Consider the following 19898-nt stretch of genomic DNA (forward strand, 5'->3'; position numbering starts at 1 on the left):
AGATTAAAGTGTTCATATGCAAGCATCCTTCAGTGTGTGACTACTGCACCTCAATTGACAGATTATGTGGCCTTCTGCACTAGGCTATTAAAATACCATGCAGCCAGTTAAGGAGAAATACAAATATTGGGGAGTTTTCATAGTGTATTGCATCTTTTTATTGCAATAAATTGCAAGTAAAAATGTATCATAGATTTTGCAGGGTTCATCTCTGAGACAGGGTGCCATATGACCCTGGGCAGATTTATATTGGACTGCAACGGCTGGAGACGAGGTGTTCGGTGTGGATCACTAGGATGCTCTCTTGAATACTTGTCAGACTGGGCTGCGCAGGTGTTTTATTTAATTATAGTTCGACTTCAACATAATAATTTGTCATATTTCAGTAGCTATATGTGCGCATAGTTTTTGCCAAGCCCATTACTTGTGTGCTGGTAGGAGAAACTGGACCACTTGCAGTTGTGCTTGCCCCTAGGCCAAACATTGCCTTTCCTGGTTGTTTGTGTTTTACTGTTCATTCTCTATGCGGTGGTTCTCTGCAGAGGCCTAACCTAGCCAGTGGTATTAGTGAAGATCTGCCATTCTAAATGTGGAAATAAGTGTTGCAAAAACATAACTGTACGTTTTTACTTGGCTTTTACTATAGATGTCATATACTAAAGAAAAGCCCCCTGTTTTAGAATTTCTTTGACCAATGGAGATTGTTTTTTAAATATTAGGGGTAGTTGCAGACCTCAAAACTATTATTCAATGTAAAAATATTCAGGCATTTTTTAAGATCGCTAAACAGCTACACGTATTAGCTATACGTTTAGAATGTTTTATTTTAAATACCTTTACTATTATTTGTTGTGGAAGAACCGATTATTGGCTGAATTTTGGCGAGTGCAGCTATATCGCCAGCAGAACAAGAGTTTATCAAATCCACTTTCTTCAGGTCTCCCTGTGTCAATCGTGGTTCAGCTTGATCGTCCCACTGAAGTCTTGCTTTCCTTTTCTGGTATTGTACTGGTCCTCTAGGTACCAAAAAGGCACTTGGATCAAATTTCTCCCGGGGAAATTTGACAATTTTTTGAGACTTTATCCAGCGGCCATTAACAAACTGGAATCGCTTTAAATGGATAATCTAAGAATCCAAAAAGATAAAAAATAAATCACCACATTAAAGTAAAATCACTAAAATACAAGTTTATTCAATATCTCAGTACATGGAGACAACTGTTATATATAGTGCAACAGGTATCATCATGGAATTAACAAACTAAGACACAATACAAGATATTTTTTCTTATAAAACCTGACTCTAGAAGTTGCCTGGATAAAACTATATGATGTGTGTGCTGGTTTAACAGCTAAATAAACTATGACATATGGTAACATACGAACTTGCATTCATTAATTAGATGGCCAAAGAACAATGAATCTACTAAGTTTAAGTGAGTAGAAATTAAACACTTAATCAGAAAACACTTAAAAATAACACACTTAAAGAAGTATGTCAGAAGAGGACGTACTAGAATTGGCGGAAGCCTCCAAAGGTCAAGTTTCTTTGTGGCTAAACAGTGGGTTTTACACTTGGAACAATAATACATTTCGTCCTCCCCCAGCTCCTCCTCACTGGTGAAAGCCCGGAGACAGCTATCGAGGTTAATAGGTTCTGCTTGCGCTCTACGACTCTGTTCAACACTTTCATGCTCTTCCACAATCTATACACAGCAGGAAAGAAAAAAATCCAAGTGGGAAACATTTATTTGAATGCATTTTGCTATATAAAATTCTAAAGCCATACAAAAAGTGTAAGTGTGGATATTAAAGGTAACTTACTAACGGCATAATACACAAACTGAAATGTGAAAAAAATGTCAAATTAAAGTCCTGCCTGCTCTATGATTTTTGGACTCTTTATTGTTAATTTGGGTTGGGTATGTATTTACGATGATGAAAATTCCGACAGGCTTTAGTCCTACAAAAAAAAACCAAAATGTGACAAAAATGAATACAATATAAAGAGACTTGCCTGAACACCAAAGCTCCAGATTTCTGATGGAAGCGGCAAGCTGACAGGCTTTCATTCCGAACACAGAGGACTCCGGCACTTCAGTTTGACATCAGCGCAACTTACATCAATGGTAATTTAAAGCGGCAAGGTCCGGACCCCGTAGGTTAAGTGTTTAAACTCTTGTCACATTTTGGACTTTTTTTGTAGGACTAAAGCCTGTTGGAATTGTCATCATCATAAATGGGATTACCACTTGTTAATTTACTCTTTATTATTGATTTCTTTTCATTGTATCTTGTAAAATACTCCTGCTGCACATGACTCATTTGATGACAGTAAGGGGACATGAGGGCTGTCACATTTATGTACTAGGATGTTTTTATGACAGTGGCATTTCTGCACATAAAAAGATGTCTGGAAAGTGCAAATATATGTCCTAGTAAGAATAGGATTGTCCCCACTTTCCAATGAATGACAACCCCAGAGCACTGGTACAAAATAAATCCCAGGTAATTTTGCAGAGGAAAGAATCGCACCAAAATAAATACTCTACACTGCCTGAAGCACATGTAAGTAGATCCCCTAATGTTTGCATCTACAAGGCACATCTGGGCAGTTTCTACAATCAGAGAGAGAAAAATTTGCACCCTGTGCAGTCATGGACACCTTTAGGCACTAGTCCAGATCACTTCAATAACAGCAAGTGCTTCTGCTTTGATGGATGCATATTTGAAAACGACCCTTAATTTTCAAGCGTCAAAACAGATTACCATAAAACAAACTTAGAAAAGTAAGTGTAGAGAAGAACAGAAAAGGAAACATGCATAAAGACATGATTAACGGATTATTAAAAGATATATATATATACACATTAGGGGTGTGCACCGGGCACTTTTAGTGGTTAGGGTTCTGATTAGCTTGAGGTTTTGGGTTCTGATTTGTTTTGCCAAAACACCAGACAAAAGGTTTTGGTTCTGATTTAGGGTTTTGGGTTCTGATTTATTTTTAAAAAAGCATAAAAAGCGCTAAAATCCAGTTTTTTTGTTTTTTTACACTCTTACGCTATTATTAACCTCAATAACATTCAATAACAATCATTTCCACTAATTTCCAGTCTATTCTGAACACCTCACAATATTGTTTTTAGTCCAAAACATTGCACCGAGGTAGCTTTCTGGACTGCGTAGTGGAGTGGCCCCGGTACCCAATTTGGTACCGGGGCCATAATACCTCCTCCAACTGGTCTCAATTCCACTGCACATATGGCGGACACCGGATGCACGTCTAACACAAACATAGCTGTTAAGGCCGCAGTTATTTTTGGGTACAGCAGCAACAGTGAACGTAGTTTGACTTTTAAATAGCAGTACCTATTATTTTTTGGTACAGCAGCAACAGTGAACGTAGTTCGACTTGAAATATCAGTACCTAGTATTTTTTAACTAATTTTTTTATGTTTTTTTTCAATTATTTTTGTATAATTTTTTTTTACATTTTTTTTGTATAAGTTTTTTATAATTATTTTTTTAATTTTTTATAACTTTTGTATAAATTTGAAATAACTATGCCCTTAGCAGAACAGAGCACAGGACACAGGCAGCACCACTGGATTCAGCAGGACAGAGCACTGGACAAAGCACAAAGAACAACTAAACTGATCAGGAGCTCCCTAACTACAACCTCCCTCACGAGTGATCACAGCCAGAATAAAGATGGCGCCCGCAAGGTGAGTATTTATGACATCCGAGTCTCGCGAGATCCGACGCGAGACTTGGATGTCATAGCCTCGGTTTGGCTCCGTTTGCCGCCCGGAAGTTCCCGAACAGTGCTCGGATCAGCCTCGGATCCGCACTGTTCGGGTGGGCTCGGATTGCGAGAATCCAAATCCGCTCATCCCGAATACACATACACACATATATACATACACACACACTTTTTATAACAATAATTATTATAAAACTACATTTTGCTTTGGCTCCAAATACACTCTTTGGGGCACTAAATGTAACAATTAGAAACATTTATTTGTTTACTGCAACTTCTTCTTTTCAGTGTATGATTAACAGCATGGATAGAGAAACTAGTTTCACCAGGATATAGGACAGTCTCCTTACCCTTTCTTGTGATGTCTGATAACGAAGATGTAGGGCTGTGGGATCCCAATCCACAGCGATGTAAGCATTACCAATATAAGCGCGGTCTTCTGCACAATCAATTTTACATCCCCGGCAAAACCTAGATAAAAATCAAGGGGAAGAGCAACTTTAAAAGACATTGAAACACTGGAACAATAACATTCTCAATCAGTGATGTCTAAACTAGCCGATTCCACACAAAAACAAAACCAAAAAACAATTTACAAGGGTAAATTAGGCTGTCTAAATAATTAGTCCACAAACTAGGACAACAAATGGTATACATGCTCTAATGAGTTTCAGTGCAATCAGTTTGAGTTAGAAGTCAATTTGACATCACAGGAATTATTTAAATTTACAAATCAATTTGGCATGTAAAAACGTCAAAAAGTTGAAAAGCCATTTTCCAATGCTTACCCTAACAGATGTTTTCATGACAACCAATAAAACAGAAATTAAATAAAAGCAAATCAATATTTATTTAACAGTTCTATAAGCATTCACTGACCATATGCCATATATTTTCGTCTTTATTATCTTTCCCCAGAATCCTTTTATGCTACATAAAACAAACATTTCAGGGGAAATAATGTCTATGCTAAACTAGTCACTTGCTATTAATACATACATATTTATAACTAGATTTATGTTGCTTTGACCTTTCTATAAATGTCGGGATGTACAGTACCCTATCATATAGATATAAAAACCCCAACTGCCATGGACAGTTATTAATACACACACGTGTATTGAAAATCAGAACTAAAACAGCCTCCCCCCTTTCGCTTTGTGCGGCTCCGCCTACGATATACTACAAAATTTGTTGGTTGGACTGAAGAACCTATGCAAGTTTTAGGCACCCAATATATCAAAGGAAAAATGGCTGTTGGGAGATACTAGAGGGCTGAAAAAGGATAACTTCTACAGTTTTACAGATTACTGTACATGACCCCCCCCCCCCCCTCAAAAAAAAATATATAGATGCACTTTAATAGAATGTGAAAAACACCATGTTTACCCATCATAGGTACACTCAGTAAAACATATGGCAATACATTATTTTGTGGACATCATCATTAAACTCTATTTCCACTGTCTAATCATACGTGTCATATATTGCCCCAACATCACTCTTTTATAGTTATTTCCATGCTAAAAGACAGTATATTATAGACAGTAGAAACAGACTTATCACTATATATATATATATATATATATATATATTATATCTATATCTTTTAACATACTAGTCCTCTCCTCTATATGTGATCTCGAGAAGAAGCTGTTTGTTAATGCATAAGATTGTTAAATGGCCAAGAATAAAAGTGGTTTTAACTGTAACTAAATCATGCTAAAACCAAAAACAAATTAGTTGACAGGAGTGCCTTCTGATCCAACTCTAGTCTTTTTTTGAAAAAATTGGAGGAGCACCCCCTCACAAAATGAATGAGTTGGTAGATACAATACTTTGTTTTGTGGTATAGGCCATCATTTCACTCTTGCAAATATTTTCACTACAGAATTTGCTATAAATGTTCTGTAATACATATGCACATAAAGTGTTCTAAATAAAGAGCAAAAAATGCCACACAACTTGTTCCAGTGAATGAACAGTAGCTATGGTGGTCAAATTAATTTTGAAATGGCAGATTGATTGTTCAACTTCATTTGCAAAATTAATCTTTAACACGTTGGCTATATCCATATGCGACTTGTAAGCAGCCACCTATAAAACACAGTTATAAAAAATTAAATCTATTACAGTACCATGCAAATTTAAAATAAGTTTTCATAATTTACCTGTACCACGGGCACGACGCACATGAATTACCATCTTTCTGAACCACCCTCAATGTGAACGGATACTGATATCCCATGCTGTCATCACTGGAGATGAAAAATATTAAACCTAGTTAGAAGATACTTTCTCTTGAGCGCTCCCAGGTGGATGATGCCTAGAAACCCACCACAATTCCAAAAATATTCAATAACAAATGTTCAAATGATTATTGGCCCATCCATGCAAGTCCCAATATTTTGCAGGTAAATAAATGTTCAATATCTTAAGTCACTGAAAATTCCTACTGGACCGATTTCAAAACTTTTGTAATCAGGCAGACATCTCACTATCCCAATGTATATTCAGAAGAAAGACACAATAAATGTAAAGAAAAAAACAACCTATTGTTCTGTCCTTTTGCTTCCAGTGATTATGCGACAGCGATTTAACATGCACAAGACAAATTCTACATGCACTATAAGCTTCTTCCGTGAAAAACAAAAATGTTGAAAGAGAGGGGAAAAAAAACTTACACTAAAGTGTAAATTTTTTTTTTCAGGTGGATGGTTTGTGAGCGTAATACCAATTGTTTTAATCATTTGGTTTTATGTGAAATTAAAACAATGCACTAGAGGAACCCTGTATTTTTTCCCATTTTTTCCATTAATTACAACATCTGCTTTAAAAGGATAAAGAGTTTTTTTTAGAGCTTATGTGAGAGAATATTGATGGAGATTTATTTGAAAGGCGTTTTATACATTGCACACGTGAGCACAATTTAGTGAAAGATTGTAAGCACATGAATTATTCTACAATATTGCACTCTGTCACTGTTCACATCTTTTGAGACAATATTGAACATTTCGAGTCAAGTTGGAATCAGGCTTCAAAGAATCCAATTAGGAGAAGTATTGGAGTTTTCTTGAGAAGAGGTATGTGAAAAGCAAATATTTATTTTCGAAAATATGAGTGGAACTCACTATAGCACGTACATTTGGACATATTTGAAAACTATCACACTACATTGTTTACATTACTTTGAGGCCATGCTTGCTGATACGTTTCATTCAGAATTGTAGGTGATAAAAAGAGAAAAACTCGCACTGAATTTTTTAACATATTTCTTTTGTTATTCCCAAAGAAGCACATAGTTCAGGTGGAGCTTGTCTTGTGCATAATAAAGCACTGTCCCATGCTCACTGGAAGCCTAATGGGAGCACAATAGCTTATTTTGTTCTTTACATTTATTGTGTCTTTCTTTCTTTCTCCTATATATGCATTTGGATAGTGACATGTCGGCTTGATTACAAGAGTTTTGAAGCTTGGAAAGTCAATCTAGGTAAAATTTCAAGTGACTTTGAGACATTGACATTTATTTACCTGCTGCCTGACGTGCAGACTATTTGATTTCATAATATACTTTGTCCAACGTATACTTTTGGATTTCACCTATATAACTGTCAAAATGTACAATCATTTGGACATTTGTTTTTGTTGGTGTTCATTAGTATTGGATGCTCTTTGTGCACCCAGCTTGTATATGTTTATGGTAACCAACCCATTTGTTTATTGCTTTGACAAGTTATTCTGTGAGTGAAAGACATAGGGGTATATTTACTAAACTGTGGGTTTGCAAAAGTGGAGATGTTGCCTATAGCCACCAATCAGAGTCTGGTTATCATTTGTTTAGTACATTCTACAAATAGACAGCTAGAATCTGGTTGCTATAGGCAATATCTCCACTTTTCAAACCCGCAGTTTAGTAATCAATCACGTTTACATCCACCATATGGGTAAGATATATGAGAATCTTGGGACAGATAATGTTTAAAGTACTTTATATCCTCTATCTCCACTATAATATTGTCACTTTAAGAGACATTTTGACATAACTACAGCAGATAAAAATGAAGTGCTCACTTAGTCTATGACATTTACCATAATGAGGACGGGGGACTGAATAGCAGTGGGATATACCTGGGTGAGCAGGTTGTCCCAGCATTGGATGCGAGTGTCATGTGATTGGCTCACATCCTACAATGCGGTTGTCATTTCCCATAGCATAAATCATGATAAAGGTTGCAATGGAATGGTTTTCCTACCCCTATAATTTACGTACCAGTCTTGTGCATGGTTACTAGCTTCTTGTGGTGGGAGCGGACTTGCGAGCCTGGAGACCTGAATCCAAACAGCATCATACAAATCTTTCTTCCGGGTGTGGACAGTACAAGGAACAATTAGAGGCATCCCAAATAGGCTGGGGCGATTTTTTTGAGATGACAGGAAATACAGCTCAGTTCTCATCTGTTAAAAAAAAAAATATATTATATATTATAAAATATACACCAAATAACTGAGCAGTGTCTCCCCAGAAACTATTTGTCGGGTGTTCTACCAGCTGTTTTTACCTGTCATCCGACAGGATCCTATTATAATAGGCACTGTGTGAGTACTGCAGCCAGCACAGTGTGTAAGACCACGGAACACCATTCTGACAAATCCTGTCAGTCTGTGGCTCAGCAGCCAGGCATAAAAACTTAATTCTAAAAAAACATAAGTGTGCCCAATACAGTCAGCAAGTAGGCAATAACCACAAGAGTCTTTATAAATAATATAAGTGTTGGCAATATTTTTCATTATTCTAAAGTATTACACTGCTCCCACCTGTCTACTTCTTAATGGCACCCAGCTGGCCAAATCTTCTGAGGAGAACACTGGTATACATATTAAATAAAGATGAGTGGGCTCGGATTTCGCTAATCCGAGCCCACCCGAACAGTGCGGATCCGACGGGATCGGGTACTTCCGGCCGCCCAAGGAATCCAAAACGAGGCTTTGACATCCAAGTCTCGCGTCGGATCTCGCGAGACTCGGATGTCATAAATGCCCCGCTCGCGGCCACCATCTTAATTCTTCCTGTGGGGAGGTTGTTGAGAGATACTGATACTGTGCTCTGTCCTGCTGATTATTTTAGTAAAGTGTGCTCTGTCCTGCTGATTATTTTAGTAAAGTGTGCTTTGTCCTGCCGAGTCCAGTAGTACTTTGGCCAGTGCTCTGTCCTGCTGATTCCAGTGGTGCTTTGGCCAGTGTCTGTCCTGCCGAGTCCATTGGTGCTTTTGTCCTGTATTTTTTTTCTGCTAAGTCCATAGTAATTTGATAATTATCCCAAAATCTTAAAAAAATTAAAAAAATAAAAGAAATATAAAAAAATAATTTAAAAATTATAAAAAATATTATAGATCCATTTGGCGGTCTCCTATCTGGCCTTGTCTATATGTGTTGTTTCTCCCTTTTTTGTTTTTTCTTTCTCTCCTCTGCAGGCTCCGGGTGTAACATGGAAAAGACAAAAAGACAATAGGGTGCCAAACTGGAGACAGCACAAGGACTGGAGGTTTTTTTAGCTTCTATGTACCGAGTGGTGTGGTTATTATAGCATTTATTATGTGTTATTTTATCGTCTTTTATTCAGACTAGTTAGAGTGAGTTAACTGGTTTAAGATTAGTTCATATTGGTTTTTATTGGGTTCGATGGGTGTGTGGGGATAAGGGGACCCTCTTGCGATGCAGGTCGCCCCCCTTTTACACATGTTGCTGATGTTTTTCCTTTCCCTTACCAGCAAATACTCTAACCCTCTATTTAGGGTTATTTCAGTTTTACTCTTTCCCATGTTTTTTGTACCCTTTAATTTCCTTTTCCCCTCCCTCCTTTCCTGTACAGGGAACACATTTATACAAAGGGTTGTCTTTTTGTGTTATCACAGTACTGTGTTTGACTATGGTCCGTTACTTTTTAGAATGAGCAGTCGGTCAATTACAAGTGAACAGAAGAGAGTATTCATAATATTTTCTAGCTCTGTAAATGGTTAACTATCTGACACAAAACGCTAGAGGATTAAATTCTCCTAATAAACGGAGGTTAGCACTTGCATCATTTTACAAGCTCAAGGCTGATGTGGTGGCCTTACAAGAAACACACTTCAAGGCAGCAGCTCCCCTGGTTCTGAGAGATAGACATTTCCCACTATGTTCCACTGCTAATGGCCCTCTTAAACGAAATGGGGTGGCTATCCTATTTAGTAGTAGAGTTGAGTTCATCCATGAATCCAACATAGCGGACAAGGCGGGTAGATACCTGATCTTAATTGGTACATTAGATACCAAACTAGTTACTATAGTCTCTGTGTATGCCCCAAACTCCAGACTGGTCCCTTTTCTGAGGGGGGTCCTTCAAGAGATAGAGCAACACAGAAAAGGAGGGCTGATAATTTTGGGGGATTTTAATATAGTTGCAGACCCAAAACTAGATAGGTCCTCTCAATCTTCGACTCCCTCTACAAACACAGGTATCTCGGGGCCCTCATTAGCCTTTTCCAGGTTGTTGGTGGAATTTGATCTATACGACGTGTGGAGAACCGCAGATCCTACTGGCAGAGATTTTACATATTTCTCCTCCGTTCACAACTCATACTCACGTATAGATTTAATTCTTACAGATAAATGGTCACTACAGGCTACCAAGGCGATTAAGATTTTACCGATTACTTGGTCGGATCATGCTCCAGTACTGTGGTCATGGAAGAGTGTTAATGCATATTCTCCCTCTAGGCCGTGGCGTATGCCAACATATCTCTTGTCCCTACTAGAAGCCAGACTGGATATTAAAAAAGCTATTGAACAATATTGCCAAACTAATGCCCCTTCAGACACAAACATCTTTAACTTCTGGTGTGCGTTGAAAGCAGTGGTGAGAGGGGTAGCAATCCAGACAGGATCTCGGTTAAAAAGGGCTAATGCATACCTACAAAAAGAACTTGAGGGTAAATTAGTTAAGTTAGATTCCCAAAATAAAATGTGCCCCTCTAAGGAGTTGAAAAAAGAAATCACTTTAGTTAGAGCTCAACTTCAGAAAATGTTAATGTCTAAAACCCAACTAGCATTAACGAGACTTCGACAAAAATTTTATGTGGCTGGGAACCGAGCAGGGAAGCTTTTAGCTAGGAAACTTAGAGGTCAACGGGCCCAGAATAGAATTACATTTTTGATAGATTCTTCAGGGAAAAAAGTCTCTAATCCTAGGGTTATTGCCAATATGTTTGCCCATTACTACGCCAAGCTATATAACTTGAAGGACGATAGTTCCACCCACCAGCCAAGCCGAGAAGACAGAGGGGTTTTTGTACAGCCTAAATATCCCGACAGTTGACTCAGAGACAGCGGCTGCCCTGTCCGCACCATGGTCTCGAGCTGAAATTCAGGAAGTTATTAAGAAACTGCCTTCGGATAAGGCTCCTGGGCCGGATGGCTATATAAATGGTTTTTATGTGACATTTCAGGAGGATCTCCTCCTGCTGCTTGAGCATTTGTTCAATGAAGGTACATCTCGAGGGTCATTCCCACCTGAAATGTTAGAGTCTCAGTTGGTTACCATTCCTAAGCCAGGGAAGGACCCTACCTCGTGTCTCAATTACAGACCAATAGCCCTTCTAAATTCAGATATTAAAATCTTTGCTAAATTGATAGCGAACAGGCTTAATGGACTCCTCCCGAATCTGCCTCATCCGAACCAGGTGGGGTTTGTCTTGGGGCGCCAGGCCTCTGACAATACTAGAAGGGTACTTAACATTCTAGAATGGGTGTCGAACTGCCAGTGGGAGATGAGAGCTCTCTCCCTTGATGCTGAAAAGGCCTTCGATAGATTACATTGGGGATATATGGAGAGGGTCCTTCTCCGGTTCGGATTTCATGGTAAATTTCTGTCAGCTATCTCTGCATTATACTCCGAACCTTCAGCTAGGGTGTTTTGCAATGGTTTTGTGTCAGACGGTTTCAGGATCTCAAATGGTACTAGACAGGGTTGCCCGTTATCGCCACTGATTTTTGTTCTGGCAATGGAACCCCTGGCGATAGCTATTAGATCCTCACCTCTGTTCCCAGGTATCAATATTAAGAACACGATTCACAAATTATGTCTGTTTGCCGATGATGTCTTACTATTTGTGACCAGCCCGGAGACCTCGCTGCCGGCCCTTCATAGTATACTTGATGCTTCTAGTCGAGCGTCTTATTATAAACTAAACTCAACCAAATCTGAGGCCCTTCCAGTAAATATCCCCCCTGTGAGGATAGAACATTTAAAAAAAAATTTCAATACTCCTGGAAAACAGTAGCCCTCCCATATTTAGGAATAAAGATTACCCCAACCTTGGATAGACAATCAATCTAAATTATACGGCTTTGTTAAAACAGCTACTCACATTAACCAAATCTTGGGCCTGCTCCGAGATCTCTTGGCTGGGGAGGTTAGCATCCTTTAAGATGTCTGTGCTACCGAAAATGATGTATTTATTTCGGACCATACCTGCTAGCATTCCGAAACCATTGTTTGATAAATTGCAGTCACTCATGTTTACCTATATATGGAAAGATAAACCTCCTCGTATAGCCAGCTCTCGAATGTGCCTGCCCAAGCAACAAGGTGGCTTTGCGTTGCCAGATTTGCGTAAATATCACCATGCTTGTATACTATCCCAATTGAGAGATTGGTCCCTTCCCCCAAACCAGAAACAATGGGTTGACTTAGAGATGGCATTGTGTTTGCGGTTCCCATTAAGTGACTTGATTTGGGTCCCTAAGTTGTGGCGCCCGGCAACTGCCCTTCTTCCCAAGATAATTAAAGACTCCCTGGCAGTGTGGGATAGGTTTATTTATAATAGCCAGAAACTCACTGTCCCTACTATGAATATTTCGCTAGTTACTGTAGCAAAACTTATTCTAGATCTAAACCTAAATCTTTGGATAGAGAATGGGGTTAAATCCTGGTCGGATTTACTTGAGGATCAGAAGCTCCTGTCATTTACACAAATACGGGATAAATTTCGCCTCCCCGCCCAGGAATTTTATAAATACTTGCAGATTAGACACTGGTTCTCCACTCTCCCTGGACAGGGATTAGTAATGTCCCGAGCCCCAGCCCAAATATATATGAGACTGACAAAGGGATCTAATAGGGCAGGTATTACCTTTTGGTACAAATCTTTATTACCTCCACCTTTGGATACTAAGTCCAGATCCCAACTACAATGGGAAGCAGATCTTAATATCTCGCTTACCACTGAACAATGGAGGAAGTTATTTGTTAATTCTTTCAAAATGTCCAAATGTGTGAATCATTCGGAAATGATGGTGAAACTAATTAATAGACTTTACATTACTCTGACTCGTTTACACAAAATGTGGCCCAACCAATCCAAATTCTGTTGTAGACAATGTGGTTCACCAGGGGATATAATGCACATATTCTGGGATTGTACTCTCATCCGTTCATTTTGGGAGCAGGTGTTTGAGCTAGCCAATAAGGTCACTTCTCAAAGATTAGAACCTACTCCGGAAGTGGCTTTACTACAGCACTTTCCATCACAATTCCCTCTTCACGCTAAATATGTCATATTCTGATAGCTGCTAGAGCAGCGTTGGCTCAGAACTGGAAATCCTCGAACCTGCCTCTGCTAAATAAAGTGATTGCTAAAGTACAGTTTAGCTTCGAGATGGAGACGTGGGGGATGTCATATTCTTCAACCCCTGCATCACCTTTAATAAAGTAGTTTTCCTGGCATGTATATACTACAGATGGTGAGGGGGCAACCAGAGTTCGTACTGATTCATTACTTCCCCTTTCACAGTTAACCTTAAACGAACCCTTGTCAGAATGCACATAGTTGTCAGAATGGGATAATCTAATGGGAGTTTGACCTCCTTGCTTGTGCTTCTGTTTGCTTTCTTGCTAAATAGCTGACCTACAGACCCGATAGCCTCTATTGTACTAAGTACTGTAAATTTTAATACGGTGTAATGTGTTTACCCAACTATGTACCCCCCCCCTTCCCCTTTCTTTTTTCTGGCCTTCCCTTCCCCTTACATTTTTTTTTTCTGTATCCCTGTTATCTGGGAAAAAAAAATAATAAAATACTATTGAAGTAAAAAAATATTATAGAGCAATATATTATTGCAGTCCCAAAAAATAGGTACTGCAATCTATATTACTACATTCACTGTTTAAGCAGTCCCAAAAAATAGGAACTGCAATCAATATTACTACGTTCACTGTTTCTGCAGTCCCAAAAAATAGGAACTGCAATGAATATTACAACGTTCACTGTTTCTGCAGTACAAAAAATTAGGAACTGCAATCAATATTACTACGTTCACTGTTTCAGCAGTCCCAAAGTGTGTGTGGTTTAGGGGTACGCTCTCTTGTGCTGCATATAATGGAGTACAAAAATTTGAAGGATAAAGTAGGGAAAGATCAAGACCCACTTCCTCCTAATGCTGAAGCTGCTGCCACTAGTCATGACATAGACGATGAAATGCCATCAACGTCGTCTGCCAAGGGTGATGCCCAATCTCCTAGTAGAGGGCATGTAAAATCCAAAAAGCCAAAGTTCACTACAATTAGTAAAAAAAGAAAATTCAAATCATCAGAGGAGAAACGTAAACTTGCCAATATGCCATTTACGACACGGAGTGACAAGGAACGGCTTAGGCCCTGGCCCGTGTTCATGACTAGTGGTTCAGTTTCACCCAAGGATCTAAGCCCTCCTCCTCCCCCCCACTCTAAAAAATTTAAGAGACTTAAGCCGTCATCAACAACACAGCAAACAACTCTGCCTTCTAGAGAGATGTCATCACAAATCCCGAAGGAGAGTCCAAGGGTGTTGGTGGTTGCGAAGCCTGACCTTCCCATCACTGTACGGGAAGAGGTGGCTCCTTCCACCATTTGCAGCACGCCCTCTGCATATGCTGGAAGGATCACCCACAGTCAAGTTACAGATTTGGCTAATGAAGGTGTGAATGTTGTACACCGGGAGGAGGATATTTATGTAGCTGGCGCTGAGGAGGAACTTAACGAGGAGGATGCTGATGTGGTTATCTTAAATGAGGCACCAGGGGGGGGAATCAGTTGTTGTCCATGGGATGAAAAAGCCCATCGTCATGCCTGGACAGAAGACCAAGAAATGCACCTCTTCGGTCTGGAGTTATTTTATCCCAATCCAGACAACAAATGTATGGCCATATGTAGCTTATGTAAAGCTCAAATAAGCAGGGGTAAGGATCTTGGCCACCTAGGGACATCCACCCTTATACGTCACCTGAATAACCTTCATAGTTCAGTGATTAGTTGAGGAACTGGGACTAGGACCGTCATCAGTCCAGGGACACCTAAATCCCTTGGTCCTGTTGGAAACACACCACCAACACCCTCCTCGTCAACTTCCTCCACGATCTCCATCAGATTTAGTTCTTCAGGCCATGTCACCAGCCAGACTGAGTCCTCTTCAATACGGGATTCATCCGAGGAATCCTGCAGCGGTACGCCTACTACTGCCACTGCTGCTGGTAGTCAGTCATCTTCCCAGAGGGGAAATCGTAAGAATGCTACGTCTTTCACCAAACAGTTGACCGTCCGACAGTCGTTTGCCATAAACACAAAGTACGACAGTAGTCACCCTATTGCAAAGCGGATAACTGCGGCTGTAACAGCAATGTTGGTGTTAGATGTGCGTCCGGTGTCCGCCATCAGTGGAGTGGGATTTAGACGGTTGATGGAAGTATTGTGTCCCCGTCACCAAATCCCGTCGAGATTCCACTTCACTAGGCAGGCGATACCAAAGATGTACAGAGAAGTACGAACAAGTGTCCTCATTGCTCTGAAAAATGCGGTTGTACCCACTGTCCACTTAACCACGGACATGTGGACAAATGGTTCAGGGCAAACAAAGGACTATATGACTGTGACAGCCCACTGGGTAGATGCATCCGAGATTCATCCGAGGAATCCTGCAGCGGTACGCCTACTACTGCCACTGCTGCTGGTAGTCAGTCATCTTCCCAGAGGGGAAATCGTAAGAATGCTACGTCTTTCACCAAACAGTTGACCGTCCGACAGTCGTTTGCCATAAACACAAAGTACGACAGTAGTCACCCTATTGCAAAGCGGATAACTGCGGCTGTAACAGCAATGTTGGTGTTAGATGTGCGTCCGGTGTCCGCCATCAGTGGAGTGGGATTTAGACGGTTGATGGAAGTATTGTGTCCCCGTCACCAAATCCCGTCGAGATTCCACTTCACTAGGCAGGCGATACCAAAGATGTACAGAGAAGTACGAACAAGTGTCCTCATTGCTCTGAAAAATGCGGTTGTACCCACTGTCCACTTAACCACGGACATGTGGACAAATGGTTCAGGGCAAACAAAGGACTATATGACTGTGACAGCCCACTGGGTAGATGCATCGCCTTCCGCAGCAACAGCAGCAGCAGCTGCATCAGTAACAGCATCTCCACAACGGCTGCTCGTTCCAAGGCAGGCAACATTGTGTATCACAGGTTTTAATAAGAGGCACAACGCTGACAACCTCTTAGAGAAACGGAGGGAAATAATCTCACAGTGGCTTACCCCACTTAGACTCTCCTGGGGATTTGTGGTGTCAGACAACGCCAGTAACATTGTGCAGGCATTACATATGGGCAATTTCCAGCACGTCCCATGTTTTGCCCACACCGTTAATTTGGTGTCATTACCTCAAGAGTGACAAGGGTGTGCAGGAGATGCTTGCGGTGGCCCGCAAAATTGCTGGACACTTTCGGCATTCTGCCAGTGCCTACCGCAGACTCGAGCAACATCAAAAAAGTCTGAACCTGCCCTGCCATCATCTCAAACAAGAGGTTGTGATGCGCTGGAACTCCACCCTCTATATGCTGCAGAGGATGGAGGAGCAGCAAAAGGCCATTGAAGCCTACACAGCCACCTACGACATAGGAAAAGGAGTGGGGATGCGCCTGAGTCAAGCGCACTGGAGACTGATTTCCATGTTGTGCAAGGTTCTGCAGCCATTTGAACTTGCCACACGAGAAGTCAGTTCCGACACTGCCAGCTTGAGTCAGGTGATTCCCCTGATCAGGCTGTTGCAGAAGCAGCTGGAGAAAGTGAGGGAGGAGCTGGTAAACTATTGCGATTCAACAAAGCATGTAGCTCTTGTGGATGAAGCCCTTCGTACGCTTTGCCAGGATCCAAGGGTGGTCAGTCTTTTAAAGTCAGAGGAATACATTCTGGCCACCGTGCTGGATCCTCGGTTTAAAGCGTATGTTGTATCTCTGTTTCCGGCGGACACAAGTCTACAGCGGTGCAAAGACCTGCTGGTCAGGAGATTGTCCTCTGAAGAGGACCGTGACATGCCAACAGCTCCTCCTTCATTTTCTTCAACACCTGTGGCTGCGAGGAAAAAGCTCAGTTTTCCTAAAAGACCCGCTGGCGGGGATGCTGAGAATATCTGGTCCGGACTGAAGGACCTGCCAACCATTGCAGACATGTCTACTGTCGCTGCATTGGATGCTGTCACAATTGAAAAAATGGTGGAGGATTACTTTGCTGACACCATCCAAGTAGACATGTCAGACAGTCCATATTCTTACTGGCAGGAAAAAAAAGCCAGTTTGGAAGCCCCTGTACAAACTGGCTCTATTTTACCTGAGTTGTCCCCCCTCCAGTGTGTACTCGGAAAGAGTTTTTAGTGCAGCGGGGAACCTGGTCAGTGAGCGGCGAAGGAGGTTGCTTCCGCAAAACGTAGAAAAAATGATGTTCATAAAAATGAATTATCAATTCCTCAATCAAGTACAGCACTGGCCTCCAGATACTACAGAGGGACCTGTGGTTGTGGAGTCCAGTGGGGACGAATTGATAATGTGTGAGGATGAGGAAGTACACACTGAAGGGGGAGAGGAATCGGAGGATGAGGACGACATCTTGCCTCAGTAGAGCCTGTTTAGTTTGTACAGGGAGAGATGAATAGCTTTTTTGGTGTGGGGGACCAAACAAACCAATCATTTCAGCCACAGTTATTTGGTAGGCCCTGTCGCTGAAATGATTGGTTTTTTAAAGTGTGCATGTCCTATTTGAACAACATAAGGGTGGGTGGGAGGGCCCAAGGACAATTCCATCTTGCAACTCTTTTTTTGGCATTATGTGACCGTCCAACAGTCGTTTGCCATGAGCACGAAGTACGACAGTAGTCATCCTATGGCAAAGCAGCCTTAACAGCTATGTTAGTGTTAGACGTGCATCCGGTGTCCGCCATCTGTGCAGTGGAATTCAGACAATTTGAAGGCGGTATTGTGACCCCGGTACCAAATTGGGTACCGGGGCCACTCCACTACGCAGTCCAGAAAGCTTTGTATCAGATATTAAAGTAATTAAATTACGTTCACTGTTCCTGCAACATTAAAAAAGCATGAACATGCCCTGCCATCAACAAAAACAAGAGGTAGTGACGCGCTTGAACTCCACCCTCTATATGCTGCAGAGGATGGAGGAGCAGAAAAAGGCCATTCAAGCCTACACAGCTACCTACGATGGGCCACGTGTTTGTGCCGCCCACTTGTGTCGCTTAGCTTAGACATCCAGCTAACTCGGTGCAACGTTTTGGACTAAAAACAATATTGTGAGGTGTGAGGTGTTCTGAATAGACTGGAAATTAGTGGAAATGATTGTTATTGAATGTTATTTAGGTTAATAATAGCGTAGGAGTGAAAAAAAACCCAAAAAACTGGATTTTAGCACTTTTTATGCTTTTTTAAAAATAAATCAGAACCCAAAACCCTAAATCAGAACCAAAACCTTTCGTCAGGTGCTTTGGCAAAACAAATCAGAACCCAAAACCTCAAGCTAATGAGAACCCAAAACACTAAAAGTGGCCGGTGCACACCCCTAATATTAAATATTCATGTAAACATTAAAAGTAATAGAATAAATGTATGCTTGTGAAGTTGAACTATCTGTGCAAAATATCAAGGGACAAAACCATATCTAAATGCATGTTTCCTATATTTGCTGCTAATTTTTGTAATATCCAATATGTACAACTTGCTCCCCTCCCTCCTAAACAACAGCCCCCAAAATTTGATGTTATAGAGATAGAGTGCTTGAAGGAGAAATACAACCCCCAATAGATCAAAACTCTTTTTTATTGAAACACTTGATCTATTAAAGTTTGTGATTCTCCTTTCCAGTGCTCTGCCTCTATCTATAACATGGTGGAGACTCATTGTGGCAGTGGAGGGATTTATGGACAGCAATGGTGGTGATCATCAGGCTTTTACAGAGAGAGTGTTCTCTCTCTGTAACCAAAAGAATATGATGGCCAATGCTCTGCCTGTGTGAAGAAAGCTGCAACAGCAGGAGTGAGGAGAGTCCACTGATGTTTGCTGTGCGCGTTCTCCTATCTTTTAAAATACAGGCAGTGTGTTGTCTACGCCAGGAAGAGGACAGCTGGAACGCAGTAGACAGTTAAAGTACATTTAAAATTATTACTTAACTTGTTTAACAACAATATAACATTTTCACTTTTCTGGTGCAGCATTAAAATACTTCTAGTCTCCTAATTTACATTACCAATTCAGTGTACTAAACATGACTGATGAAATCACACAAAGTAAGCATGCATTTCCTGTTGGAGAGATGTTTTGTCTACAGCATGGAGTCTTTAAAACCCAGCAGAATGCAATAGATATTCAAGTCTATTAACCTCTGCAACCAGAGAAATTCCTACATACAGTTTTATTATCAGTCTCATGTATATTTGCATACATGCCAACAGTCCTGATTGGACAATCTGGATAAATTAGTGTCTCCTGCCTCAGTGATTTCTAGCCCCTAGTGAATTTATAGGCAGCACTTTCACACTGGTTCAGATTACAAAATGTCTGTCTACTGTGCACAGGCAACATAGAACACTAACGGGGAATTCAATTTGGCTACGTCAGTGTAGGAATAATGTGGCGCTAATTCTATTACCATTAATACGGTCATTTTAACCAGGATATTTGCTCGCGGCCCTAAGGGCTGCAAGCAAAAATCAGTGTTAAAATTACCGTACAAACCGTAACAGTGCGCAGGCCGTGTTATTCCTAGAATAATGCGGTCGAATTCAATT

The 19898-nt window shown here is 40.6% G+C and overlaps 1 protein-coding gene across 4 annotated transcripts in view; it reads right to left on the reverse strand.

Annotated features, from left to right (window-relative positions):
- The window catches only part of USP32 (ubiquitin specific peptidase 32), a 208312-nt gene that overhangs the window by 10041 nt on the left and 178373 nt on the right, over nt 1–19898 (reverse strand). For all 4 annotated transcript variants that reach the window (XM_075195313.1, XM_075195310.1, XM_075195311.1 and 1 more), the window contains exons 27-31: nt 8034–8218; nt 5935–6021; nt 4114–4234; nt 1515–1706; nt 835–1126 (exon numbers count right to left, since the gene is read on the reverse strand). In XM_075195313.1, coding sequence (XP_075051414.1) covers nt 835–1126; nt 1515–1706; nt 4114–4234; nt 5935–6021; nt 8034–8218 — 877 coding nt within the window. The remainder of the gene's footprint in view (nt 1–834; nt 1127–1514; nt 1707–4113; nt 4235–5934; nt 6022–8033; nt 8219–19898) is intronic.

This window comes from Mixophyes fleayi, chromosome 2 (genome assembly GCF_038048845.1).
Source record: "Mixophyes fleayi isolate aMixFle1 chromosome 2, aMixFle1.hap1, whole genome shotgun sequence".
Taxonomy (NCBI): domain Eukaryota; kingdom Metazoa; phylum Chordata; class Amphibia; order Anura; family Limnodynastidae; genus Mixophyes; species Mixophyes fleayi.